General features: G+C 37.8%; 1 protein-coding gene across 3 annotated transcripts in view; it reads left to right on the top strand.

Annotated features, from left to right (window-relative positions):
* Window positions 1-21,933, top strand: part of CTNNBL1 (catenin beta like 1) — a 210,358-nt gene that overhangs the window by 43,378 nt on the left and 145,047 nt on the right. The window contains exons 2-4 of one of the 3 annotated variants that reach the window (XM_069063520.1): window positions 7,365-7,553; window positions 12,562-12,668; window positions 16,265-16,406. In XM_069063520.1, coding sequence (XP_068919621.1) covers window positions 7,365-7,553; window positions 12,562-12,668; window positions 16,265-16,406 — 438 coding nt within the window. Of the gene's footprint in view, window positions 1-7,364; window positions 7,566-12,561; window positions 12,669-16,264; window positions 16,407-21,933 lie in introns of all 3 variants that reach the window. The other 2 variants (XM_069063519.1, XM_069063518.1) reach the window with 2 other exon arrangements.

The raw sequence follows: 21,933 nt of genomic DNA, 5'->3' as shown, positions 1-21,933 counted from the left end.
CTTCCTTCCTTCCTTCCTTCCTTCCTTCCTTCCTTCCTTCCTTCCTTTCTTCCTTCCTTCCTTCCTTCCCTCCTTCCTTTTTTCTTCTCTCTCCCCCAAAACACCTAAGGCAAGACAGTAGTACAAGAAGAGTATGGAGAGTCAGTGAGGTGAATCATGGTTGAAATCTTTCCTAAAATGGTGGTTCTGGGCATGAAGTCACCAATCAGATAACTATAACCTCAGGGTAGAAGTTCCTCTAGGATGGGAAGATGGCAAATGAGGAGGAAAGTAATCCAGGGAAGAGGCAGGTCACTTCTTCATTGCTGTTATCAGGTCAACAAATAACTGCTATGGAACCCCTCAGTTATGAGTCACTAACCACCACTAATTTTCTCTTCTTGCTTTGGCCTTTCCTGGATGGTCTCTTATCTGACAGAACATGTGGATCTACTTCATCATTCCTTGAAGGACAAATGATACTCTTTCTCCTCAGAGTATTCATACAAGAGCGTAAAATTTGTGTCTTTAAGCTCCAAATGTTTGTTCCTTTTAAGTTTCTTCCTCTTCTCTTTGACATTTTCTTCTACTTCTCAATCTCCTTCCTGCTTCTTCTGATCGTTTTATGACTTTTTTTCCACAGTGAACTCCCAATTAAGTTTCTTCACCCCCTGGGGAATGTGAAGAGTCTTCTCTAGGAGGGATAGGTTGCATTTTACCATTTATTTTTATTTTAAATTGTTACTGATATCTTTTGTTTTTATATCACTTTCATTTGCAAATGCATCCTTCCTTTCTACCTACCTAGAAAGTTATCCCTCTTGACAAATAATAATAAAAAAAGGTAGAGGAGAAGCAGTTGAGCAAAACTGACATGACAACTGAAACACCCCCCCCAATAAAAAAAAAAAGCCCAATCAAACAAATATCTGTGCCTTTATTTAAAAAAAAAAACAACACAAACTTGTACATACAACTGTGATTTCACCCATATAGGAAAATCCTCCCACATGACACTTCAGTCAGCCAGCTTTGTGTCTTTTTGATTCTGGTTCCCATTTCTGGAATTCTCTCTCTTCTCACTTCAGTGTCTTGGCTTCTTTGACTTTCTTCAAAATTTGGTTCAAATTCCTTCCCAGCTCCCCCTTCTTCCTCTTACTGCTCTGCCTCCTTTGACATCACCTTAGATCCTCTCCCTCTTTCTATCTGTATGTCTATATATGTATATCTATATCGTGTGTACCTTTTTTTAAAAAAGCTCTTCTTTATATCTCTAGCACTTTACACTATGTTTGTCTCATTATAAGTGCTTACTAAATGCTTGTTGCTTGTTTGTTATTTGCATGTTGTCTTCTCTTTTAGAATGTGAGGTTTTTGAAGGTAGGCACAGTGTTTTTGCATTTCCTTGAATCACAAGTCCTCAATGCAGTGCTTGTTACTTTGTAAGTGTTCAATAAATGTTTGTTCAATTTGCTTCCTATTCTTCTCTGAATTCTTCGTATTTATAGTTTCTCATGACATAGTAATATTCTAGAACATTCATGTACCACAGCTTGTTTAGGTATTCACCCAGTGGGTGGACATTTGCTCACGCTCAACAAATTCCAGAGGCTCCCTGTAACCTTCAGGCTCAAAAATGAAATCCTCTGTTTGTTGTTCAAAACGTTTCATTAATCCTCTCCTCCCCCTCTTCTTACACCTTACCCTTATATACTCTGAGCTCCAGTGACACAGATCTCTATACAAGATGCTCTCTCTTCTGGCTGGACATTTTGCTGGCTGTCCTCCATTTCTGGGATGCTGTCCCTCCTCATCCCTGCCTTCTGGCTTCCTTCAGGTCCCAGCTAAAATCCCACCAGCCCTTTGATGCTAGTATCTTCGTTCTATTGATTATGTTAAATTTATTCTTTATATATCTTGATAGTATATAGTTGTTTTCATGTTGCTTCCCCCATTACAATGTGAACTGTTTGAGAGTAGAGACTGTTCTACATCTTTTTCTGTGTCTCCAGCACTTTGTACAACCTGGCACATAGATGCTTAATAAATGTTTATTGCCCGAGACTACACTTTGAATATAGTTGCAGTCAGTTGGCCATGGCAGAAATTTGAGTAATTTAATTTGAGTAATTTCAAAATTATTCCTACTTTTCAATCTGAAGCTCTGCTGAAAAAGTTACAAAACTGTATGTACTTTTTAGCCCAAACTGTTTAAGCTAGGCCTCTATCCCAAAAGACTTTTTTTTAAAGAGGGAAAAGACCTGCATATAGAAAAAATATGTATAACTACTTTTTTTTCCATTATATCAAAGAACTGGAAACTATAGGCAATAGCTAAACAACTTAAGGTAGATAACAACAATAGAATATTAATGTGTTAGCAGAACTGGTGAACAGGATGGTTTTAGAAAAACCTGGAAAGATTTATATATGCTAATGCAGAATAAAGTGAGCAAATCCAAGAGAACAGTTTATACAGCAACTTTGTAAAGATAATTTTGAAAGACTTAAGAATTCTTCTCAATGTAGTGACAAGCCATAATTCTAGACTGCTGATGGTAAAAGCCTGCTCCCCACTTTCTTATTGAGAGTGGCTGGACTCTCAAGATGTAGAATAAATCATATGTTTTCAGATATGGTTAATATAGGAATTTGTTTTGCTTGACTATGTATATTTGTTTCAAGGGATATGTTTTTCTTTATTCTTCCATTCCGGAGTGGAATGGCAGGCAGAGAGAGAAACAGGTATATGGTAGCAAACAAAAAAAGGATCATCGAAAAAAGAAATATCTCTGTGTTTTTGTGTGTGTGTGTGTGTGAAAAAGAATACTAGGAAGACCAAAAAGAATTACAAAGATGGGTTTGAAAATTATATGTGGAATTTATTATATATTTAAAAGACAAATTGTACATAACAGATAGGGACTTTTACATATAATCTTGTTATACTAAATGTAAGGAAATGACCATTTTATCTGTTATTAAAAATAAGAAAAAATAAAAATTAAAAACTTATTCTTGCCTTTTTGCTAAAATTAAAATGACCTTCTAAATATGCCTCTTCTTTTAAAAATTTAATTAATGCTTTTTTATAGAAGTCAGCATATAAATCAAAACCAGCATTATATTGTCTATATAAGCAGAGATTTATTGATTTTTAAATGTCATATTGTTTATTAATACATTATAAACACTTGTATCAGAGGAAGCCATAGGAATTTAGAAAAGTTGGTAAAATCATCTGGACTTGGGACATAGATTTTACCTTTTTACTCTATGATTTTGTATATATTAATTTTGGTCTTCTTTTCCTCCTATCTTCATTCCTCCATACCATTACTTACATAGTTATATTCTGATACAAATGTAGTCTTTGCATTAATAATTGCATTCTGTGTATTTTCATAATTTATCATAATGATACTCTTATTGCATATTATAAAAATCTCTTTTTTCACACCCCCTTACCCCAAATTGTAATTGAGGTCGAGACAGATCATAAATGCTGATAATATAGATTGCATACTCAGAGGAAATGGAGTTGGTTTCATAGTGGAGTTTTAATTTAGGATTCGTTCTGGTGATGTAGCCTCTTCCTATGGTACATTACTTTAAACCCAATATAACTGCATGTTCCCATAGCCCCTCATTATAGCTATAGCCTCTCACTGCTTTTTAATTAAAAAAAAAAAAGAGAGAGAAAGACAGAAATGAAAACCTGGAGCTTAGGTTGGATATTGTCTGGGTATGCAGGGAGTAGCTTAGGCAAATAAATGCTTATTTAATTTTTAACTCTTTCAGAGCTTTCATGTGAGAAATCTTATTTCTGTTTCCAGTGGGAATATTTTTTATAAAATGCTTTTAGTTTCCAGCAGTTATGAAACTTCTCATAAGCTTTTTCGGTTTGGGAATCTATATATCCTTGAAGGTCAACCAGCTCTGAAGTTGGAGCACAACAAATAGTCAGCAGATGTTACCACTCTACAATAGTCCTAAAATAGGGAGTTGAGAATTTTGTATGTCTAGGCCTAGGCCAGTATATTGGTGTTACAGACTTTAACAGTTAATTATTTTTTCTGGTCTTGTGGGCAGCAGAAATAAAAAGATGACTTCATTAAGAGAAATTTCTCCTGACATTTCTTTATCTTGAAGGTTTCCAAACACTTTGCAAAATAGCAAAAATAAATCTTCAGAGGTGACTAGTATGAATCAATCAGCAAGCATGTATTAAATGCTTACTATGTACTAGACATTGTGCTTGGAACTGGGAATACAAATATGAACAATGAAACAATCTCTCCTCTCAGGTACTTAAATAAACTTCTTGGGATTGGCCTTGCACAACAAAGTAAAGGGACAGGTGTTGGTGTCATCCACTTTTCTTTGGATCTCTCTTGTAGTGACAGATAGTTTGACATTTCCTTCCCATTACACTTCTGTTGTTTTTCTTTGTCTTTTGGGTTTGGTAATTTTCTTCTGATGGTTTCTGGGTCAGTGGGACTTTTATCATACCTTTCTTGTGCTGGTTGCTACGATTAATGACTGGATTTTCTTTTGGGGTTGGGGTAGAGATTGAACACAAAATGTTATGGAGCTAGAATGAATCTTAGAAATAAAATCCAACCTTCTCAGTTTACAGATGAGCAAATAGGTCCAGAGAAGGAAAGTAATGGGTCTTAGGATATAAAATTCCATTAGATTGTAAAATCATTAGGCAGGAACTGTCTTCTTTGTATCTAATCTTCTGCATTGCTTAGTGTGGTGCCATGCATTTAGTAGCTGCTTTATAAATGTGTCTTGAATTGAATTGCCCCAAACTCTTTTGGTGTAGTTAGGACTTAAGACTTTCAGGGTCATGATATCAAAGAATTTGGTGCTAGAAAGAGACTTTAGAGATCACCTGATCCAGTCCTTCCATTTTATAGGAAACTAGGACCCAAAAAATTAAAGTGACTTGCCCAAGATCTTACAGGTCATAGGTGGCAGAACTAGATTCCAGCTCAAGTTCTCTGACACCAAATCAGTGTTCTTTCCCTCATACCACTTCATTTTCCCATGATTTAATGTTGAATGCTGTCCATAACCTTGAAGTTTGGTTCTAGATTAACCAGAATCCTCCTGATGGTCTGGGGTAGGGTGGATTGAAAGGAGAGAGAGGGGTTGGGGAGTGATGCTCTGCACTTATCATTGAATGTACACTTATTTCAACAGCATGAAGAAGATGATTTTCTCCTAGGTGATTTATGTGTTGCCTGATGGGACTCAGGATCATATCTCCTAAGGCCTTATTGAGCACTGTGACTGACTTTTTGTTTAGTTTGACCAGGTGATGACATGGTTTATATTTATATCATATATAGGAGGCTTTCCAGATTCCCCAGCAGTGTCCTCCTTTCTCTTGATTGTTGCTTTTATTTGTGTGTGTATGTATATGTATATGTATACTTATATATGTTCATGTAATTTCCCCAAATAAAATGTTAAGTTCCTTGAGGGCAGGGAACAGTCATGTTTGTCTCTGTATCCCTAACTTTTGGGACTTAGTAGAGGATTAATAAACACTTACTGATTGATTAATGCCTCTTTATGTCCTTCTCCCCAATCCCCTCAAATTTACTATTCTTCACAGTGTCTGTTGGAGGTATGGGTTGAAGGAATCATTGCTGATTGAGTCCTCTCTAAAAAGCAGCTTCAAAAACTACTGTCTTGGGAAGGCCCATCAGATCAGGACAAAGCAGACTTAGGAGTTGGAGAATCTTGGGTCTTTGTAGTAGTTCTTACTGTACAATCTTGAATATGCCATTTCTCCATTTGTGAAATAGAAATGATGATACCAACTCCAGGATTGTGGTAAAGATGAAAGGACCTACTTTAGATCCCTCAGAGGAAGGTGCTATTTCACTAGATGTTATTAGAGGTGAAAAGATTTTCTAGGTATGACTATGATGTATGTTTCAAAGGAATGAGTTTATATGTGCATTGGGAGATATGTGTAAAAGAGAGGTTGCCATTTGGCATCCATTTTGCATTTCATTATTACGGCACTGTTTTCTTTTTTCCTTTTAATAGTAGTCCACCTCCTTTTTCCTCTGCCCCCAATGAATAAACAGTCCTGAAATCTGCTTTTCATGGCGAGCCTGCCTAACTTGGCTGCTGTAGCAAGCTTACGCTAATCAGAATCACAGCAGGCCTGGTTTTATGAACCTAGAAGAATTAGTGCTCCCGAGGGGCTGAAGTTCTTACCTGCTGGGGAGCTGCAGATTTCCAGTTTGAAGACATTATTGTGGGATCAAGCAAGTTTTCTCTCTTTTTTTCCACATGGAAATGATTTCATACTTTTTAATAGTCTTAAATTATTGGCATGTTTTCAACAGTTTTTTTTTTCAGGGTTGATCTATAATGACTATAGTGGATTTTTATACTTATGGAAATAGGTTGTGATCATATCAAATTATTATCTATCCCGGGGAGATTGGGAATAGAGTGAAGAAAAAGCAGGTGGTGCCCTACAAACCAAATTGTATAATTTGAATTTGCTAAGCAATGTCATATGCTTAGTATTGCTAAAGCACCTGGTATGTGGAGGCACCAGAAGCTTAGCTATAGAGGGGAATGTCCTTTCACCCCTGGCATATTGGGGTCTGTCAGCTTAGTGGGCAGCCACAAGTCAGATGTGTTGCTTATACAGTAGAAATGTATCTGCATTACCAAATCACTTAGCTGATTGGTGACTTACATGACATTATTTGTTTGCTAGTATAGAGTGCCTTTTAGTACCTAACACCCTCTTGACAGTCATCCACAATGGCAGATATCTAAGGATGAAGCAGGGAACTAAGAAGAATTTTGTATTTTAGGGAAGATGGATAGAGCCATATCAGTTGCTACATGTAAGGAAATTTCTGTTTTTACAAGTCTCTCTCTCTGCTTTTTGGAGGGAAGGCAGGGCAATTGGGGTTAAGTGACTTGCCCAAGGACACATGGCTAGTTTTTTGTGTTGAGTGTCTGAGGCCGAATTTGAACTCAGGTCCTCCTGACTCCAGGACCGGTGCTCTGTTCACTGCGTCATCTAGCTGCCCCACAAGTTTCTTTATAATGAATGTTTTTTTATGAATTGCCACCTTCCATCTTTTAAAATTGAAAAAAAAAAAAGATCTAATCAGCCAAGGCAGGGTTATAGAATACAAAATTAAGTTTTGCTGCTGTAGTGGAAAGATCATTGACTCAAGAATCAAGAGTCCTGGGTTTTAGTTTCACCTCTACTTCTAAATAACTCCCCGTGCTTTGCTGATCTGTCATTTCCTCATCAACAAAATGAGGGGTTAGATTAGGTGGTTGCTAAGCTCCATTCCAAGCTGACATGCTGTGATTCTGTTTTCTCTTAGCCAAACAGGGGTACAAAACGTCCCCGTGATGATGAAGAGGAAGAACTGAAGACGCGTCGGAAACAAGCTGGAGCCCGAGAGCGTAGTCGCTATAGGGAGGAGGAAGGGGCAGCCGTGGAAGAAGCTGATGATGACAAGAAGAAGCTTCTTCAGATGATTGACAAGGAGGGAGAAGAGGAAGAAGAAGAGGTGAGGGTACGGGTAAGGATTGATGAAAACTTGGAGAGCCTTGTCTTTTGAAATTAGTTGTGACAAAAGAACAGTATTTGTTATAATTCCTTTTTTTTTGAGACAGATAAATGTGTTTTCTATCAGTATCTCTTAGTTCTTTGAAAACTTCAAATTTTTCCCACTGTGAAGGAATAGTTTTAACATTGATGTATCAGTAAATTAAAAACGAAAGAAAAATAAACCCTTTACATTTTCTGTTTAAACAACAGTTTGTATTTATTCCTTTATGATATTTTGCTCAATTTGAATTATGAAAATTCATTCTCAACTGTTTTGGGAGTTCTCTTGTACTTGGATTTCATTATTATTGAGTATCTACTATGTGTGAGTAGTAAGTCACCATCTAGTTAGTCACCATCCTAAACACACTGTACTAGGTGTTTGGGTGGGATTCTATAAGATATAATTCCTGTCCTCAAAGAACTTACCATAGAAGGGAATAAGATGTAGTGGCTTTCATTTTTATAGTGTGTGAAACAGACTTGAGAGGTAGATATTTGTCTGAATCATAGGATTATCAGATCACAGATTTAGAGTTGTAAGAGTCTTAGTGGACTTCCAGTTCAATCATCTCATTTTGCAAATGAGGAAACTGAGGCACAGAGAGGCTAAATGCCTTGTCTAATGTCACATAGCTAGAAAGTCTGAAGTGAGATTTGAACTTAGATCTTTTTGTCTCCATGCACAGGGTCCTTCACCACAGTGTGCTTTTTTCATCTCAGAAATGGAAAGTGACTTGCCCAGGGTCACTTAGCTAGTAAGGAGACAGAGGTGGAATTGGAGCTTAGCTCTTTTGTCTCTAAGCCCCACTGCTCTTTCTACTATATCATGTTCTCTATCAAAACATGTACATAAATATGACACAGAGTGGAGTGTAAAAGTACGAAAGAGAGTTCAGGGGCAGGGGGAATCACTTCCAACTGAGGGGATAAAGACAGACTTCATAGAGGGAGGTCATCAGAGATGATCCTCAAAGGATGAATAGGGTTTTAACTGTATTGCTTTGTGACCTTATGAACATATGGCATGTGGATTTAGCCAAAACTAAACTAAAGACTAAGCTATGGAAACAGTTTTATTCTTATTTACCATCTCATAAAAAGCCTTTCATCAGTCTAAATTTGGGGCTGGACTCTCCAGGGATGACATTTTGAAAATTGTAGTGGGAAATGTTTTTTGGACTTCTCACAGGCCTTTCAAAATGCTGCAGCTCTGTGAGGATTTAGGTGGCATGTAGTACTCTTCCCTCCTGCTTCCTTCCCAGTTCCTCTTCAATCTGTTAGCCCTGCAGCAACAGTTAATTGGCAGGCATAATTCCCATGTAGGGGCAAGGCCCAGACTAAAGGATTAGGATAGTAGCTGTCATGGGTAAATGGTTTCAAGCTTAGGAGACAGAAATCTAATGTGGGGCTAGCCCTTCTGTTAAGGGACAGGGGAAAAGAGATCATTTTGTAAAAATGACACATGGATGGCTACAAGTCCAGGAGTTATTTTCTCCCTGCCACCAAAGTCCTATTTGATGAAAAACAAGTGATATTTGCCACTGTGGAGTCATGTGACCTTGTAAAATATTATTGTCCTTTTTGTACTGCATCACCAACATTCATCTTTCTGAAATCTCCCTCTGGTTTCTGATGTTGAGCTATTGGTGATGCTGTTGTGGCTGATGGTGGAGACTGATAATTCACTATTCCCCTGCTGTTTGAGAGAAATTAAAGGAGGAAAGCAAAAACCTTGGAGAGGCTAGGAATTGGGAAGGCCTGTAAGCTGTCTGTATTCTGGTATGCTTTTCTCTTTTGGGTTAGCCAAGAGGAATAAAGCCTGTCTTTATCTGAGCCTCTTGAGGATGATGTAACCCTCCTTCATCAATCCAGATAATTTTAATAAAAGTTTAGTGATGGTATTGTAGCATTTTGCCCCAGTGACAAAATAATAGTTTGCTTTGGATATATAGATAGCAGGACTCAGCAAATGATTCCAGAGACCTTTAAGTAAACAGTTGCAAAGTTTACAAAATATTTTTGCTAAAATGAACGTATAGGTAGAGATGTTCCCCATTTCAGAATAACTAACCAAATCAAAATTGGAATTTGCAAAATTGGAGGGGCAATAACTTGGTTCTTTGCTTTTTTGGGGGAGAGGACAATTGGGGTTAAGTGACTTGCCCAAGATCACATGGCTAGTTTTTGTGTTAAGTGTCAGAGGCTGGATTTGAACTCAGGTCCTCCTGACTCCAGGGCTGGTGCTCTATTCACTGAGTCACCTAGCCGCCCCAAAAACTTGTTTTTCTAAAGGATTACTTTTAGGGTCTTCTAAACTGCAATTCCTGTGAATTTAAGTATGTGCTATGGTTAGGAACTGCTTGGCAGTGAAACTTTAGATTAAAAAGAGACAAAGGGAGATATTGGAAGGATTGGAGCAGATGAAGTCTATACCTCATCGAATCCCTGTCTTCCTAAGAAGCTTAGCCCAAAAGCTGCCTCCTACATAGACCTTTCCTGATTCACCCCCTTACCCTAAGTAGTTGGTACCCACTCTACCTTGAAATTAATTTGCATGGTTACTTTGCTTAAATTTAGTATTTATTTATCTTCTTATATGGTTGCATTCCCCCAGTAAGAATATAATTTCCTTGAAAGGAGTTGTCTTATTTTTGTCTTTATATTTCCAGAACTTTGCACATAGTAGGCACTTAAGTATTTAAGGAATTGAATTGAATGTGAGCAGCAAGATGGAGGACTAGACATTTTCTATGATCCTCATGACCTCTCAGACCTCTTCAGAACAGCAATTATGTGCTGAAGATAAAGTAAGTTCATCTGTCTCCATTGTCTAGGACCCTCAGAATCCAAAAGAAGGTAAAAAACTCGGTATCCCTCTGCCACTCCCCACACTATTGGCACTGAAGCTGCACTAATAGTTGTCTTTACATAAAGGGCAGGGCTTACAACAAAATCTAACCCCACACCTAGGTCCCTCCTCCCTCTTTTCAATTCCATCTCCAAGTTATGGAAATTTGCTTGGGCAGTGATAGCTAGCACAGCAAGTGGCAGCCCTTCAGTACCAAGAGCCTACTGGAAGCCATAGCCCTGTATAGCACTAGGTCAGAAAAGCTCCCAGCTGCTTGCTGGCGCTGGGGCAGACAACCCAGTAGCACTAGCAACAACCCAGAGCACCAACAGCTCTCTGAATTGCCCAGAGGGAGGATAGGACACTGTGTGTAGGGAGGTTGGAGGGCAGCTGTTCAGTACTCTGCTGAGCCTGAGGTAAGGAGTACAGCATCTAGCTGGATCCAGTTCTGATCGTCCAAAAATTACTCAGGCAAGAGACCTAGGCTGGTGAACTGTGAATTGCCCAATGTGGGAGGAGGCTGAGAAACTCTGTGATCCAGCCCTAAAAGAAATTGCCATCAGAGGGGACAGAGTTAGAAAGTGAATAGGGGAAAATCAGGGAGAAAAAAAGACTGTGAAATTACCTAAGATCTCAGTAAGAAGAAAACTCAAAGACCTTGAACATAAGCAGAAAAATCAGCTGGGAAAACATTAACAACAAAAGGAAATATGGCCTCTTGATCTAGTAAATGAGTTCAGGCTTCTATGAATAAATAAATAACTGCAAAACAAAGAGAAATTATTCATAACTTAATGAGATAGAGGGTCTTATGGATTGTGAGGAGAACATGACAGGCACTGCAACACACTGTCCCTAAGTGATTCAAAAGAGAAATGAGAATTATGAAAACTGCATCTATGTCCTGCACAGCAAAAATAATGGGCACAATAGAGAAACTAAAATCCACAATGGCAAATTTCACCAAGGAAAGCAAAGAAAGAGCAATAGATTGTGAATGCAAATATACAGAAGAGAAGGACAATCTAGAAGAAGAGAAGCAAAAACCAAAAACATTAAAAGAATTGAATTAAAATGAAATGAAAATCAAAATGAAATGGTTGTAAGGAAACTCGGAAATGTTAATGTTCATCTCTGGGGGAATTGTTCAGTGTACACAAATTTTATTTGTCTACCTTCTTAGAAACCCCTTTCTAGTACCTCTTTGTGGGATTTCAGCTGTTGCTGCTTTGAGGAGTCAGTTGCCTACTTTGTTCTAGGCACTATGACTAGCAGACAACTGGGGAACAGCGGACACATTCCTAATAAACCACCAGTAGAAATATCGAAGAAACAACAAATCGTGACTTGAGCCAGTTTTATAGTTATGTTTATTTTGAGTATAAAATTTGAATTATACCTTAACTTTTACCCATTATAATAGGAGACAGATAGTAGAGCATCAATAGGAGAGTCAGACTTCAGTGTTAGTGCTAGCTTTGCTATTCATTATCTGAGTGATCATGGACAAGTCAGAAAACTTTACTGAGCCTCAGTTTCCTGATTTATAAAATGAAGTTAGAGTTTTCTCTTCTTCCCTTACATTCTCTGGTTCTGTGAATTTCATTTTTATAAGTAACTAGTTTAATGATGACTTTTATCCCTTCTTTCCTCTTTGAATGCTTACTTGTTATGTGTGATGTATAATGCTAGGTGTTGGAGAGATATAAAACTAAATAAAATTATGGTTCTTGACCTCAGAGAGCTTCAAGTTATTCATTATTATCTGAAGACTAGGGATGGGTTTGATTAAATCTTAAGCAGTTCTTCATTTTTCTTCCAACTCTCCTCCTTTAGTTAATCTGACAGTCAGTTAACACATTTCCATGTACAGAGCTCTTTTTTGCTGCTTTAGGAAATTCAAAGGCGTTTACGACTTGAGCCTTGACCTCTACAATTTGCATTCTAGTTTCAGAGACAAGATATACACTTCACACTAGGCAGTCAACAATATAAAGCATGATATAAGTGCCAAATGAAGGACAGATAATAAATGAAGGCCAGTAGAGTTCAGAGAAGAAGATATCACTGAGGGCTGAAGTTGTTGATTTTTATTTATGTGTTTATTTTGAACCAGGATGAACCACTAGATGAAAGCTCAGTGAAGAAAATGATTCTCACATTTGAGAAGAGGTCCTATAAAAACCAAGAGCTACGTATCAAGTTTCCAGACAATCCTGAGAAGTAAGATATCCTTTGCTTTACTGTTACATCCCCTTTCCTCATCCCTCCCCAATCATTATTTCTTTTCATCTGTTTGCTTTTCTAATTCGTGTTAAAGCCTTTGTTTTCTTTTTTTGAATTATATTTTATGTTTATTTTTAGTTTACATCATTCATTTCCACAAGATTTTGAGTTACAAATTTTTTCTCTGTCTTTCCCCTACCCACCACCCCAAAACAGTGATCCCACTATATACCCCTTCCCCCAATCTGCTCTCTCCTAGATCCTCCCCCATTCCTCCTCTGACTTTCCAGTAGGGTAAGATGGATCTCCATACCCCAGTGCCTGTATATCTTATTTTCCAGTTGTATGTAAAAAAAAATTTTTTTTTTAAACATTTGATTTTGCAACTTTGAATTCCAGATTCTTTCCCTTCCTCCCTTGTCACCCACACTTACTGGGAAGATAAGCAATTAAGTATAGGTTGTACATGTGTAGCTATGCAAAACATTTGGATATATTATGAAAAATTGACTATATTTCCCTCCATCCTATCCTGCCCCCCATTTGTTCTATTCTCTATTTTGACCCTGTCCCTTTTCAAAAGTATGTGCTTCTACCTACCCTTCCCCCCAGCCTGCCCTCCCTTTCATCGTCCCCCCTCTCATCCCCTTCCCCTCTACTCTCTTGTAGGGCAAGATACCCAATTTAGTATGTGTATGTCATTCCCTCCCTAAGCCACATTCAGTGAGAGTAAGGTTGATCCATTTCCCCTTCTTCCCCCCCTTTTTTTTTTAGCTTTTTGGAGAGGCAGTTGGGATTAAGTGACTTGCCCAAGGTTTTTGTGTCAAGTGTCTGAGGCTGGATTTGAACTTAGGTCCTTCTGACTCCAAGGCCGGTGCTCTTTCCACTGCACCACCTAGCCACCCCTCACCCATTCCCTTTTAAAGCCTTTGTTTTCTAATAAGAGCTGTATTCCTGGTACTCTTTGACTTTGAGGTTGTATTTGAAATTTTTTTAATTTAAAAATTGATATTACCTAGGCAGCTGTTAATGGTGGGGCCACTAGGTGGCTCAGTGGCTAGAGCACTGGGCCTGGAGTTAAGAAGACCTGAGTTCAATACTTGCTAGCTGTGTGACACTAAGAAAGTCAGTTAACCCTGAGATGAGTTTCCTCATCTGTAAAATGATCTGGAGAAGGAAATGGTAAACCACTCCAGTATCTTTGCCAAGAAAACCCCAAATGGGGTCACAAGGAGTCAGACATGACTGAAACAACTGAACAACAACTGTTAATGGTGGTGATATCATTGACAAAATGATGTAATTCACAACTGGAGCTGTTAGAGAGATCCTTGAGGTTAGGTCAGTCTGTCTTCCTCTTACATTAGCTTAGCTATCACCAACGAGCTATTTGAAAAAGCTGTTTGTTTTCTAAATTGCCTTTTCTGCAGTAGCAGCTCACTATAGCATAGCTTGTTAATAGGGTGGATTTTGATGTAACCTAGGTGTATTTTGACCCTCATCTAACTAGATTTGCTTGCTGGAAAACTGGAAGGGCTTTAAGTAGAATCCCAATAAACTATCTCTTGTTAGAGAACCCACCTGGCTAAGTGTGGAGAAATTTTATCATCTGATGGTTGACCACCAGGTATATAATTTTTCAGTGAGAGCAACTACTGAAATGTGGAGGGATTGTGATGTGCATTATTTTCTCATTCCCAATCTAGGGTCTCCCTGCCACATCAGATTGCCTCGAAATCTCTGGTCATAGTTTATTCTTTCATTTAACATAGTTCAGTGGCCTACACGTGAAAGGTGGAAGTTAGAAGAGGCCTTTAGTATAGAATCACTCTTAGCTGTCAAAACTGGAGCCCTTCAAACTCCAACTTACGTGTTCATGACTTTACTTATTTAATGCATTTTAGCTGGCTTAGACTAGTGTTGCTTTGAAGGTGAGTGCCCCTGTTGGCATCTTATGGGAGGTGAGGGGAGCTCTGCATTTATTGTATATAACACTTAAGGGAAATTATTTTTAATGAAAAGAACCTTTAAAAAATCATACCCTTTTCTATTCATGTAGTATATTTTCTTTTTAGACATTTGAACACTTGAAGACCAAATTTAAATGTGAAAAATATTTTTTGATGGTTAAATGCAGTTCAGAAGCTACATTGTGTTTTAACCTTGAGCTTTTGAATTCTTACTGGTGCAATGTCTTTGGTAATTCTGTAGTCTCAGTGAGGTGCAATTAAGATGAAAATTGCTTGAGCATATTTGAATGAACCTCTCCGATCAAGATTGGAAACATTCAAATTTATTTTTCCATAGATGCAATTGTCATTTTGATCGCATACCCAGAAATGCCTCTTTTCATTTGGCTGCATTTAAAATACAATTGACAATTCTCCTCAAGCAACCATCACTTTTCACTCTGTGCCCTTTCCACCCAATACCATCTTCCCCAAGGATACACTGTTTGCTATTAAACTTTGGGCAACTTTGTTCTTTTTTTCTATGTATTGCCTGTCTTTTTCAGGAGTATAGTTGGATTATTTGGTTGGATGCAGTAAGCTCCAGTCAGTCAGAAGTCCTTACAGTGATTTTTATTTTTGTGGTTAGAGCCAGTAATTGCCCATTGCAGTTGCTTTGCTGGTTAGTGCTGACACTCAGTCTATGGTTAAAAGAGTGCTTTCAGGCATTTGGAAGGAAATCCTTTGAAACAGACAATTGACACATTTTCTGACATACTGGACAGAGTCATTGACTCCTTCATGGCCTGACTGACTGTTGTAATATGTAGCTCTAATACTTTGCCATCGCCTTCTCACTTTGTCCTTCTATCTGGCAAATCACTCATTGTTGGATATATGCCTAATACCCAGAAATAGCCTTCTCAGAAGGAGAGCAGCCCGAAGACATGGATTTTGTGGAAGAAAACTATCTATCTAGCAGAACTCATGTGAGAATACGTAAGAATTGCTGGCTATGAATTTGCAGTCTTTGTTTTATATCTGCTTTTTATTTTTCCAAGAGTTTGCTACATTTTTAAGTTTTTAGTAATAGATCATATATTTAGGGAAAATATTGTTAATCTCTGTACCAAGATGTAACCTTTATTACTCTGTGGGGCTTCCTGTATTCTTTATAACCTTAGATGTAGCTCTTCTATAAGACTGTAAGATAAAGAACAGAAAGTTAGTGGGTAAGTCAGGTAATTTATGTCCACAGTAATGGAACATATTGTAGCCCTGTGGAATAATGATAGCCAGCTCACAGGACTGTATGGAGGTTCATTTGATATTGCAGAATGCTTTGAAAGGCAGTTTGTGACTGTGGGAATGAGGAGCACGATGTAATGAGATCTGAATCCAGGATTGATTTTTGTAATGAGGAGATTGATTTTCCAACGAAATTCTGTGACAGTATGATGTTTGTTTTAGTGTACTTCTTGGTTGGTCTGTTGTGGACACTTTGACAGATTCTCTCTCTTTTTAGGTCATGCAGATATTTCTTCTTTAGTACTAAAAGATCTTTTGCTACATTATAAAGGTAATAGGATATGCTTTTCCCTGGGACTTTCCACTGATGTTATACATTTTTATTTTCATCCACAGATTTATGGAATCTGAACTGGATTTAAATGACATCATTCAAGAAATGCATGTGGTGGCAACCATGCCGGACCTCTATCACTTATTAGTGGAGCTCAGTGCTGTGCCATCTCTTCTCGGGCTGCTTGGACACGACAATACGGATATCCTAACAGTCTGTTATTAGTGGGAAACTGGCTACTTTTGAGGTGGCCACATTTAACTTCCTCTCCTGTATGTCTTATCTGATTTTTCACAGCCTAATTTTCTGTTTCCGTACTAATTATCTCCTATCTTGAAATTTACATTGATTTTTGTTCATTTTTAGTCTATTAATAAATCTTAAACAATCATTCTCTTATTTATCCCCATTAGTTTTTAGATTTTCTGTCATATCTTTCTTCATATGGTAACTGGCTTTTATTTTTCATTGTTAGGATTTGGGGATTCATAATACAGACAAGCACACAGTCTTGTAGTTCTTCATCTACCCACCAGGATGCTGCCCTCCCCTGAGTGTCTGCTGTGCTGGTTCCTTGTATGCATTTTCTCTCATGGTGGTTGCCCTGTGAAACTGTACTGTATGCTTTTCATCCACCTGTGAAGAAGGGACTTACAAATGTACAAAACCCTCAGGTGGTTTTAAAAATATGAACAAGTGTTTAAGGATTAGGTAAAGTTCTCCAAATTGTATTCTTTTCCATTTACACTTGAAGCCTGATTTCCAGAGGTGGGAAACAAGAGTAGTTAGCCTGCTTGAGTAATATTCTTGGGTGAATCTGCTGCTTCTGCAGGTTATGTTCATCTTTCCGGTAATCTTTCTCATGAGAGCATGTTTAAGTAGATTCTTTTCTGACTGATAATTCTCATCGAAATAAATCAGTGGATACTCTTTAACATAAGCTTCTTGGGAGAGCAATCTCAAGACATTTCCACTGCTTCATAAAAACTTTTTATATGATGGCATTAAGGATCATTTTGCGGGTTATAGAATCGAAGTATAATAGATTTTGAGCTATTAGGGACTTTAAAGGGCTTGTAGTCAAAAAGTGTCAAACATGCTACCTGTAGCCCTCAGTTGTCTGGAGCGGGTCCTAACCCAGATGAAAATGCAATTGATAAACATGTAGCTAAATAAAAATACAAAAGGACACAGATAATGCCAGTATGTGGTTTTCTAAACCAATATGCAGCTTGTAGGGATCCTTATGTGTGATTTAATGGTTTCCATTTCTGTTTGAGTTCCATACCACTGCTCTAGTCATTTTATAGATCAGAAACTGAGGCCCAGAAAGAAAAGTTACATGACTTGCCTCAGATCCCTTCATGTAGTAAGTGGCAAAACCCAGGCGTTGAACCCATAATCTTCTGACTCTAAATTTCATATATATATTCTTCGATGTGAAATAAGTGTGTGGTGAGATCAACATTAATGTAGTATGGCCACAAATTAATCTGTAGCTATGGATGCATTGCTTGAGGCAATCTGGAGTAGGAAGCATAGTTTAGAATCTGTATTTAAGCCGTTTAAGTAACCTTTACTGATTGGTGATGAAAAGTTTCTGTTGTGAGTATCTTTTCCAGTCCCCCAAACTTTTTTTATTATAGTTTTTTGTCTGTAAGGGATCAATGGCTAGAAAATTCAGTATGCATCCCAAAAGGCCTTATGTGTGGCTGTGCAAGGCCTTGGCTGACTGTGCATTAACCACAAGTATTACCAAAGTAGTTCGTAGGCATATGATTTGGAAGATTCTTATTCTCCACTTTTGTGAACTCCAAATAGTGGTAGTGGCTTTCTGAAGACAATGACATTTTGCTGATTCACCAGCTTGGCTCCTGCTGGGAAGAAGACTGATATAGGAAATGCCATTCTCTTTTGGCATACATAGGAAAGGCAAGGGCACAGATGTTCAAAGTTGTTAAATTCTGGTCTTTAAAAAAGTTATCCTGTAATAACTTTGACAGACTGCTGTTTTCCTCCTGCTTTCTGATGGCAGAGCTGTTTCCCCCCTGTGTTCTAACCTTCTCCTAACTGCCATAATAGTATTTTGTTAAAAAAAAAAAAATCTGATTTTTAATTATTCTCTCCATCACACTTAAAGCTTGGTTGGATTTTTTAATTGGCTTAATCTTTATAATTAGATGCAGCAATTAGTATATATCTCATCCCAAAATGTAGTTTTTCTTTAAGGCAGTTTCTGGAGAGGATATTTTTCTTGACTTGCCTCTGACATAACCTTGATGGACTGGATCTCGAATCTCCCAAGCACCGTGTACTTTGCTTTCTTGTCTTAGCCGTGATCTATAATGGAAATGATTTCCTAGGCAATGGTTGTACTTTTCTATAGCTGTAACTGCCTGAAACACCTACCATGAATAAACAATTTCATGGCAGTCATGACTTAATTATTTTTTTAACTCTTCATCTTTCAACCAGGACTGTACATTGCCAGTTATGTTCTCAGCAGGCACAGGTCATCTTGGTGCTGTCCTTTTCAGGGGAAACATAAACCACAGGCATTTTAATTGGTATCAGAGGACTGGTTTGTTGTGACCTTAAGAGCTAGAGAATATAGGAATACAGCTTGTGCCTTGTCCTTTCAACCATGAAACGCGGCTTCAGTGTATTCTGCTGCTCTGCATGGCTGCTGCTGCTGCTGCTGAGGGCTTGTCAGCATTTCTGTTGCTGGCCCCTCCTATGGGAAGACTCAGCCATGGTTTAGTTCAGGTGGGATTTTAGATTATAAAGAATAACCCTGGGGGTAGGAAATGGGGGGAGAAACATACTTAAAAATTTTTGGTGAATCCTCTTGGGATACAGTGGGAGCCTAGCACAAGGTAGAGCTGTGCATCCGTTGGCATTTTTAAATATTGCTGGTTTAAAACAACCAATTTCTCTTTAAGATGTATCATTTAGATTCATTCCCTTTGTGTGAACCTTTGGGGGTGCTTTTACAGAATGGTAAAATCAAAGATGTATTTTAAGATACTCATAAGGTTATATAATACTAAAGTTGTTCTGACTTAATGTAAGTAGAACTAACTCAAGGAGTCTAATTAGTGAGAGAGATGTAATGAGGGACAAAGAGATAGCAATGGCCCAGACAACATAGAAGTAAAATGTTTCCGGAAATGTTGTGCTCACCTGGCATATTTTATATTATAGTGTGGAATTGCATCAAGTTGTCTGTTTGATTCCCTAAATGCAACATCTGTAGTTTGCATTTGAAGAGAACCTAGGTTCAAGTAATTATTAACTGTGTATCAACGATTCACTGTAACTTTGGGCCATCTCTTAATTTCTGTGAGCTTCTTTTTCTTTTCCTGTAAAACAAAGATAGTAATACTCCTTACCTTTCAGAGTCACTGTGAGATAAGCAATGTAAATCCCAAACTGTAATATGAGGCAGGATGTGGGTAAGGATTATATGAGAGGCACACACAAGAATTATAGTTCAGTGGAGGGAATGATCATTGTGGCCCGGGGGTGATCAGTGAATGGTTCTGGTGAAATTTGAATTATGAAGGTAAATGGGGTTATAAGTACAGTCTTCCCTTAGCATTCGTGGGGCTTAGGAGTGTAGAACCCCCATGAATGTGAAAGACATTGAATAAATCTAGGCCCTACCCCAGACTTTTATGTAATTCTGATCATATTTATTTAAAACATAAAACAAGTAAAAAAAAAAAACACAGTGCACCCACACTGCATCCCAGAAGAGATTAATATCTCTTACACTCTGCAGTCTTTGCTGTTGCCTGTATAGCTGCAGCTTCTGCTTCACAAATTTCCTTCTACAAAAAGTGAAAGATTATAGAGCTCAGTGGGGCAGCTGGATGGTACACTGGATAGCTTGCCCTGGAGGCAGGAGGATTTGTTTTCAAATCGAACCTTACTAGCTGTGTTTCCCTGGGTAAGTCACTTAACCCTGTTTACCTCAGTTTCCTCACCTGTAGAATGAGCTGGAGAAGGAAATGGCAAACTACTCCATTATCTTTGCCAAGAAAAGCCCACAGAGAGTTAGACACTGCTGAATCAACTCAACAACAACAAATCAAAGACCACTACAAGAGAAGAATCTCGTGGCTGAGTCTGGATGGTAGAGAGATAAAAAGAGAGTGCATACCTGAGTGCTTTAGCTCACTGTAACATTTAACAAATTTTAACTTTATTATAAGTTTATATATGTGTGCTTATGGTAGCAAGTTATAAAATTGATAACATACAATGTTTATGCATTTGTGACATACTAAATTTTTTTCTGTATTGTCTGTGATTTCCTGCAGTATACCATAAATCACTAACAATTCCCATTTAATTATTGATGGACAATCTGACAATAACCAAAACTGCAAATGTGAATGAAACCCTCGAATATCGAATAAGAAAGGTGTTAGCATTTGCTTAATCATCTCTGAATTTGTCAGAGATTGGTTCTTTGAAAGAATTGGGCATTCCCTTCCCTAAAAGTTGATGAACAAGCCAAGGAAAATTATTCTTAGGTTCTTCTTGATTATACATGGTACAGTCCTGTTAAGCAATCTGTTGCTTTATACAAAATAACCAGATTTGAATATTTTCCTCTTGACTAGGTGCCTATTTCTTTAATGAAATTATTGGGTCATTTAAACTTGGTTTAGGCAGCCTGTTTTTCTATAGTCCATTGTGATTCAAATTAATGAAGCCTTTCCTAATTTTAATCTCTGAAGGCAACCAGTATTTTTGAAAATTGCATGGTAAATATTCTGGAGAGAAGAATTTTGTTGTGTTTGTGGTGCAGAGTGCAAAGTAGATACTTTTTTACTCTTTAGGGAATCCATTGTCTTTGATAATCAGGGAGTAGACTTTTGCTTGTATTTATTTAGACTTTATGTTATTAAGTGGGGAAACATGATGTAGAAAAAGTACTGGTTTTGGGTTAAGAAATCTTGGCTCCTACTCTTACTTAATAACTTTGTATCTGTTTATTGTTAGGAAGAGCTATCTTCTCTGTATTGGCTTCAGGTAAGAAAAAACTTCCTAAAGGAGTCAGCAGAGTCTTAGAGTGAAAGTTCAGTGAACTCTTATTGGTGAGCTTGTAAAGGGGAGTCTTGTTAGGCCGGGGTTAGAATAGATGGAATCTTTAGTTCCTTCCAGTTTCTCTGAGGAGATACTGTCATTCTAGCTCTGTGACGTGGGGCCTGTCATTTAATCTCTCAGAGTCTGTTTCCTCTTATGTAAAATGGGAATGATAATACCTTATGTTAACTTTTATGGTTGTGAAAAAAGCACTTGGAATACCTTAGAGTTCTATTTAAATGTGAATTGCTGTAATTTTCTAAATATACCAGACTAGAGAAAGCAAAAAAAAAAAATACAAGAATTGACAAAGATATACAATTATGATTTGTAATGAAGTACTTTTAAGCAACTGTTGGAATACTTTCTAAATTTGGACCTTCTCTCCTGGACTAGTGGGTATCAAGCAAGCTAAATGTATTTTTAAATCTGAGATTGATAAACTGGCTTTTGCAAGAAGGCATATGTCTGGCTGTTCAGGGTTGGGGTAGGCATCTTGTGTTACATAGTCCAATGCTAATGACTGAGAATTGGACTGGCAGTACTCCTCTGGGGCCCTCCCTTAATTGGGCTGGCAGGAAGTGGGTTATTATTACTCCAGTCATTTCCTACAGCACGCACCCTTCTAACAAGG

The sequence above is a fragment of the Petaurus breviceps genome, unplaced genomic scaffold (assembly GCF_028583685.1).
Source record: "Petaurus breviceps papuanus isolate PSGF00001 unplaced genomic scaffold, PetGlider_PUasm1.0 90591, whole genome shotgun sequence".
Taxonomy (NCBI): Eukaryota; Metazoa; Chordata; class Mammalia; order Diprotodontia; family Petauridae; genus Petaurus; species Petaurus breviceps.
The sequence above is the reverse complement of the archived record's forward strand: the minus strand, read 5'-3'. Positions and strand labels throughout refer to the sequence as shown.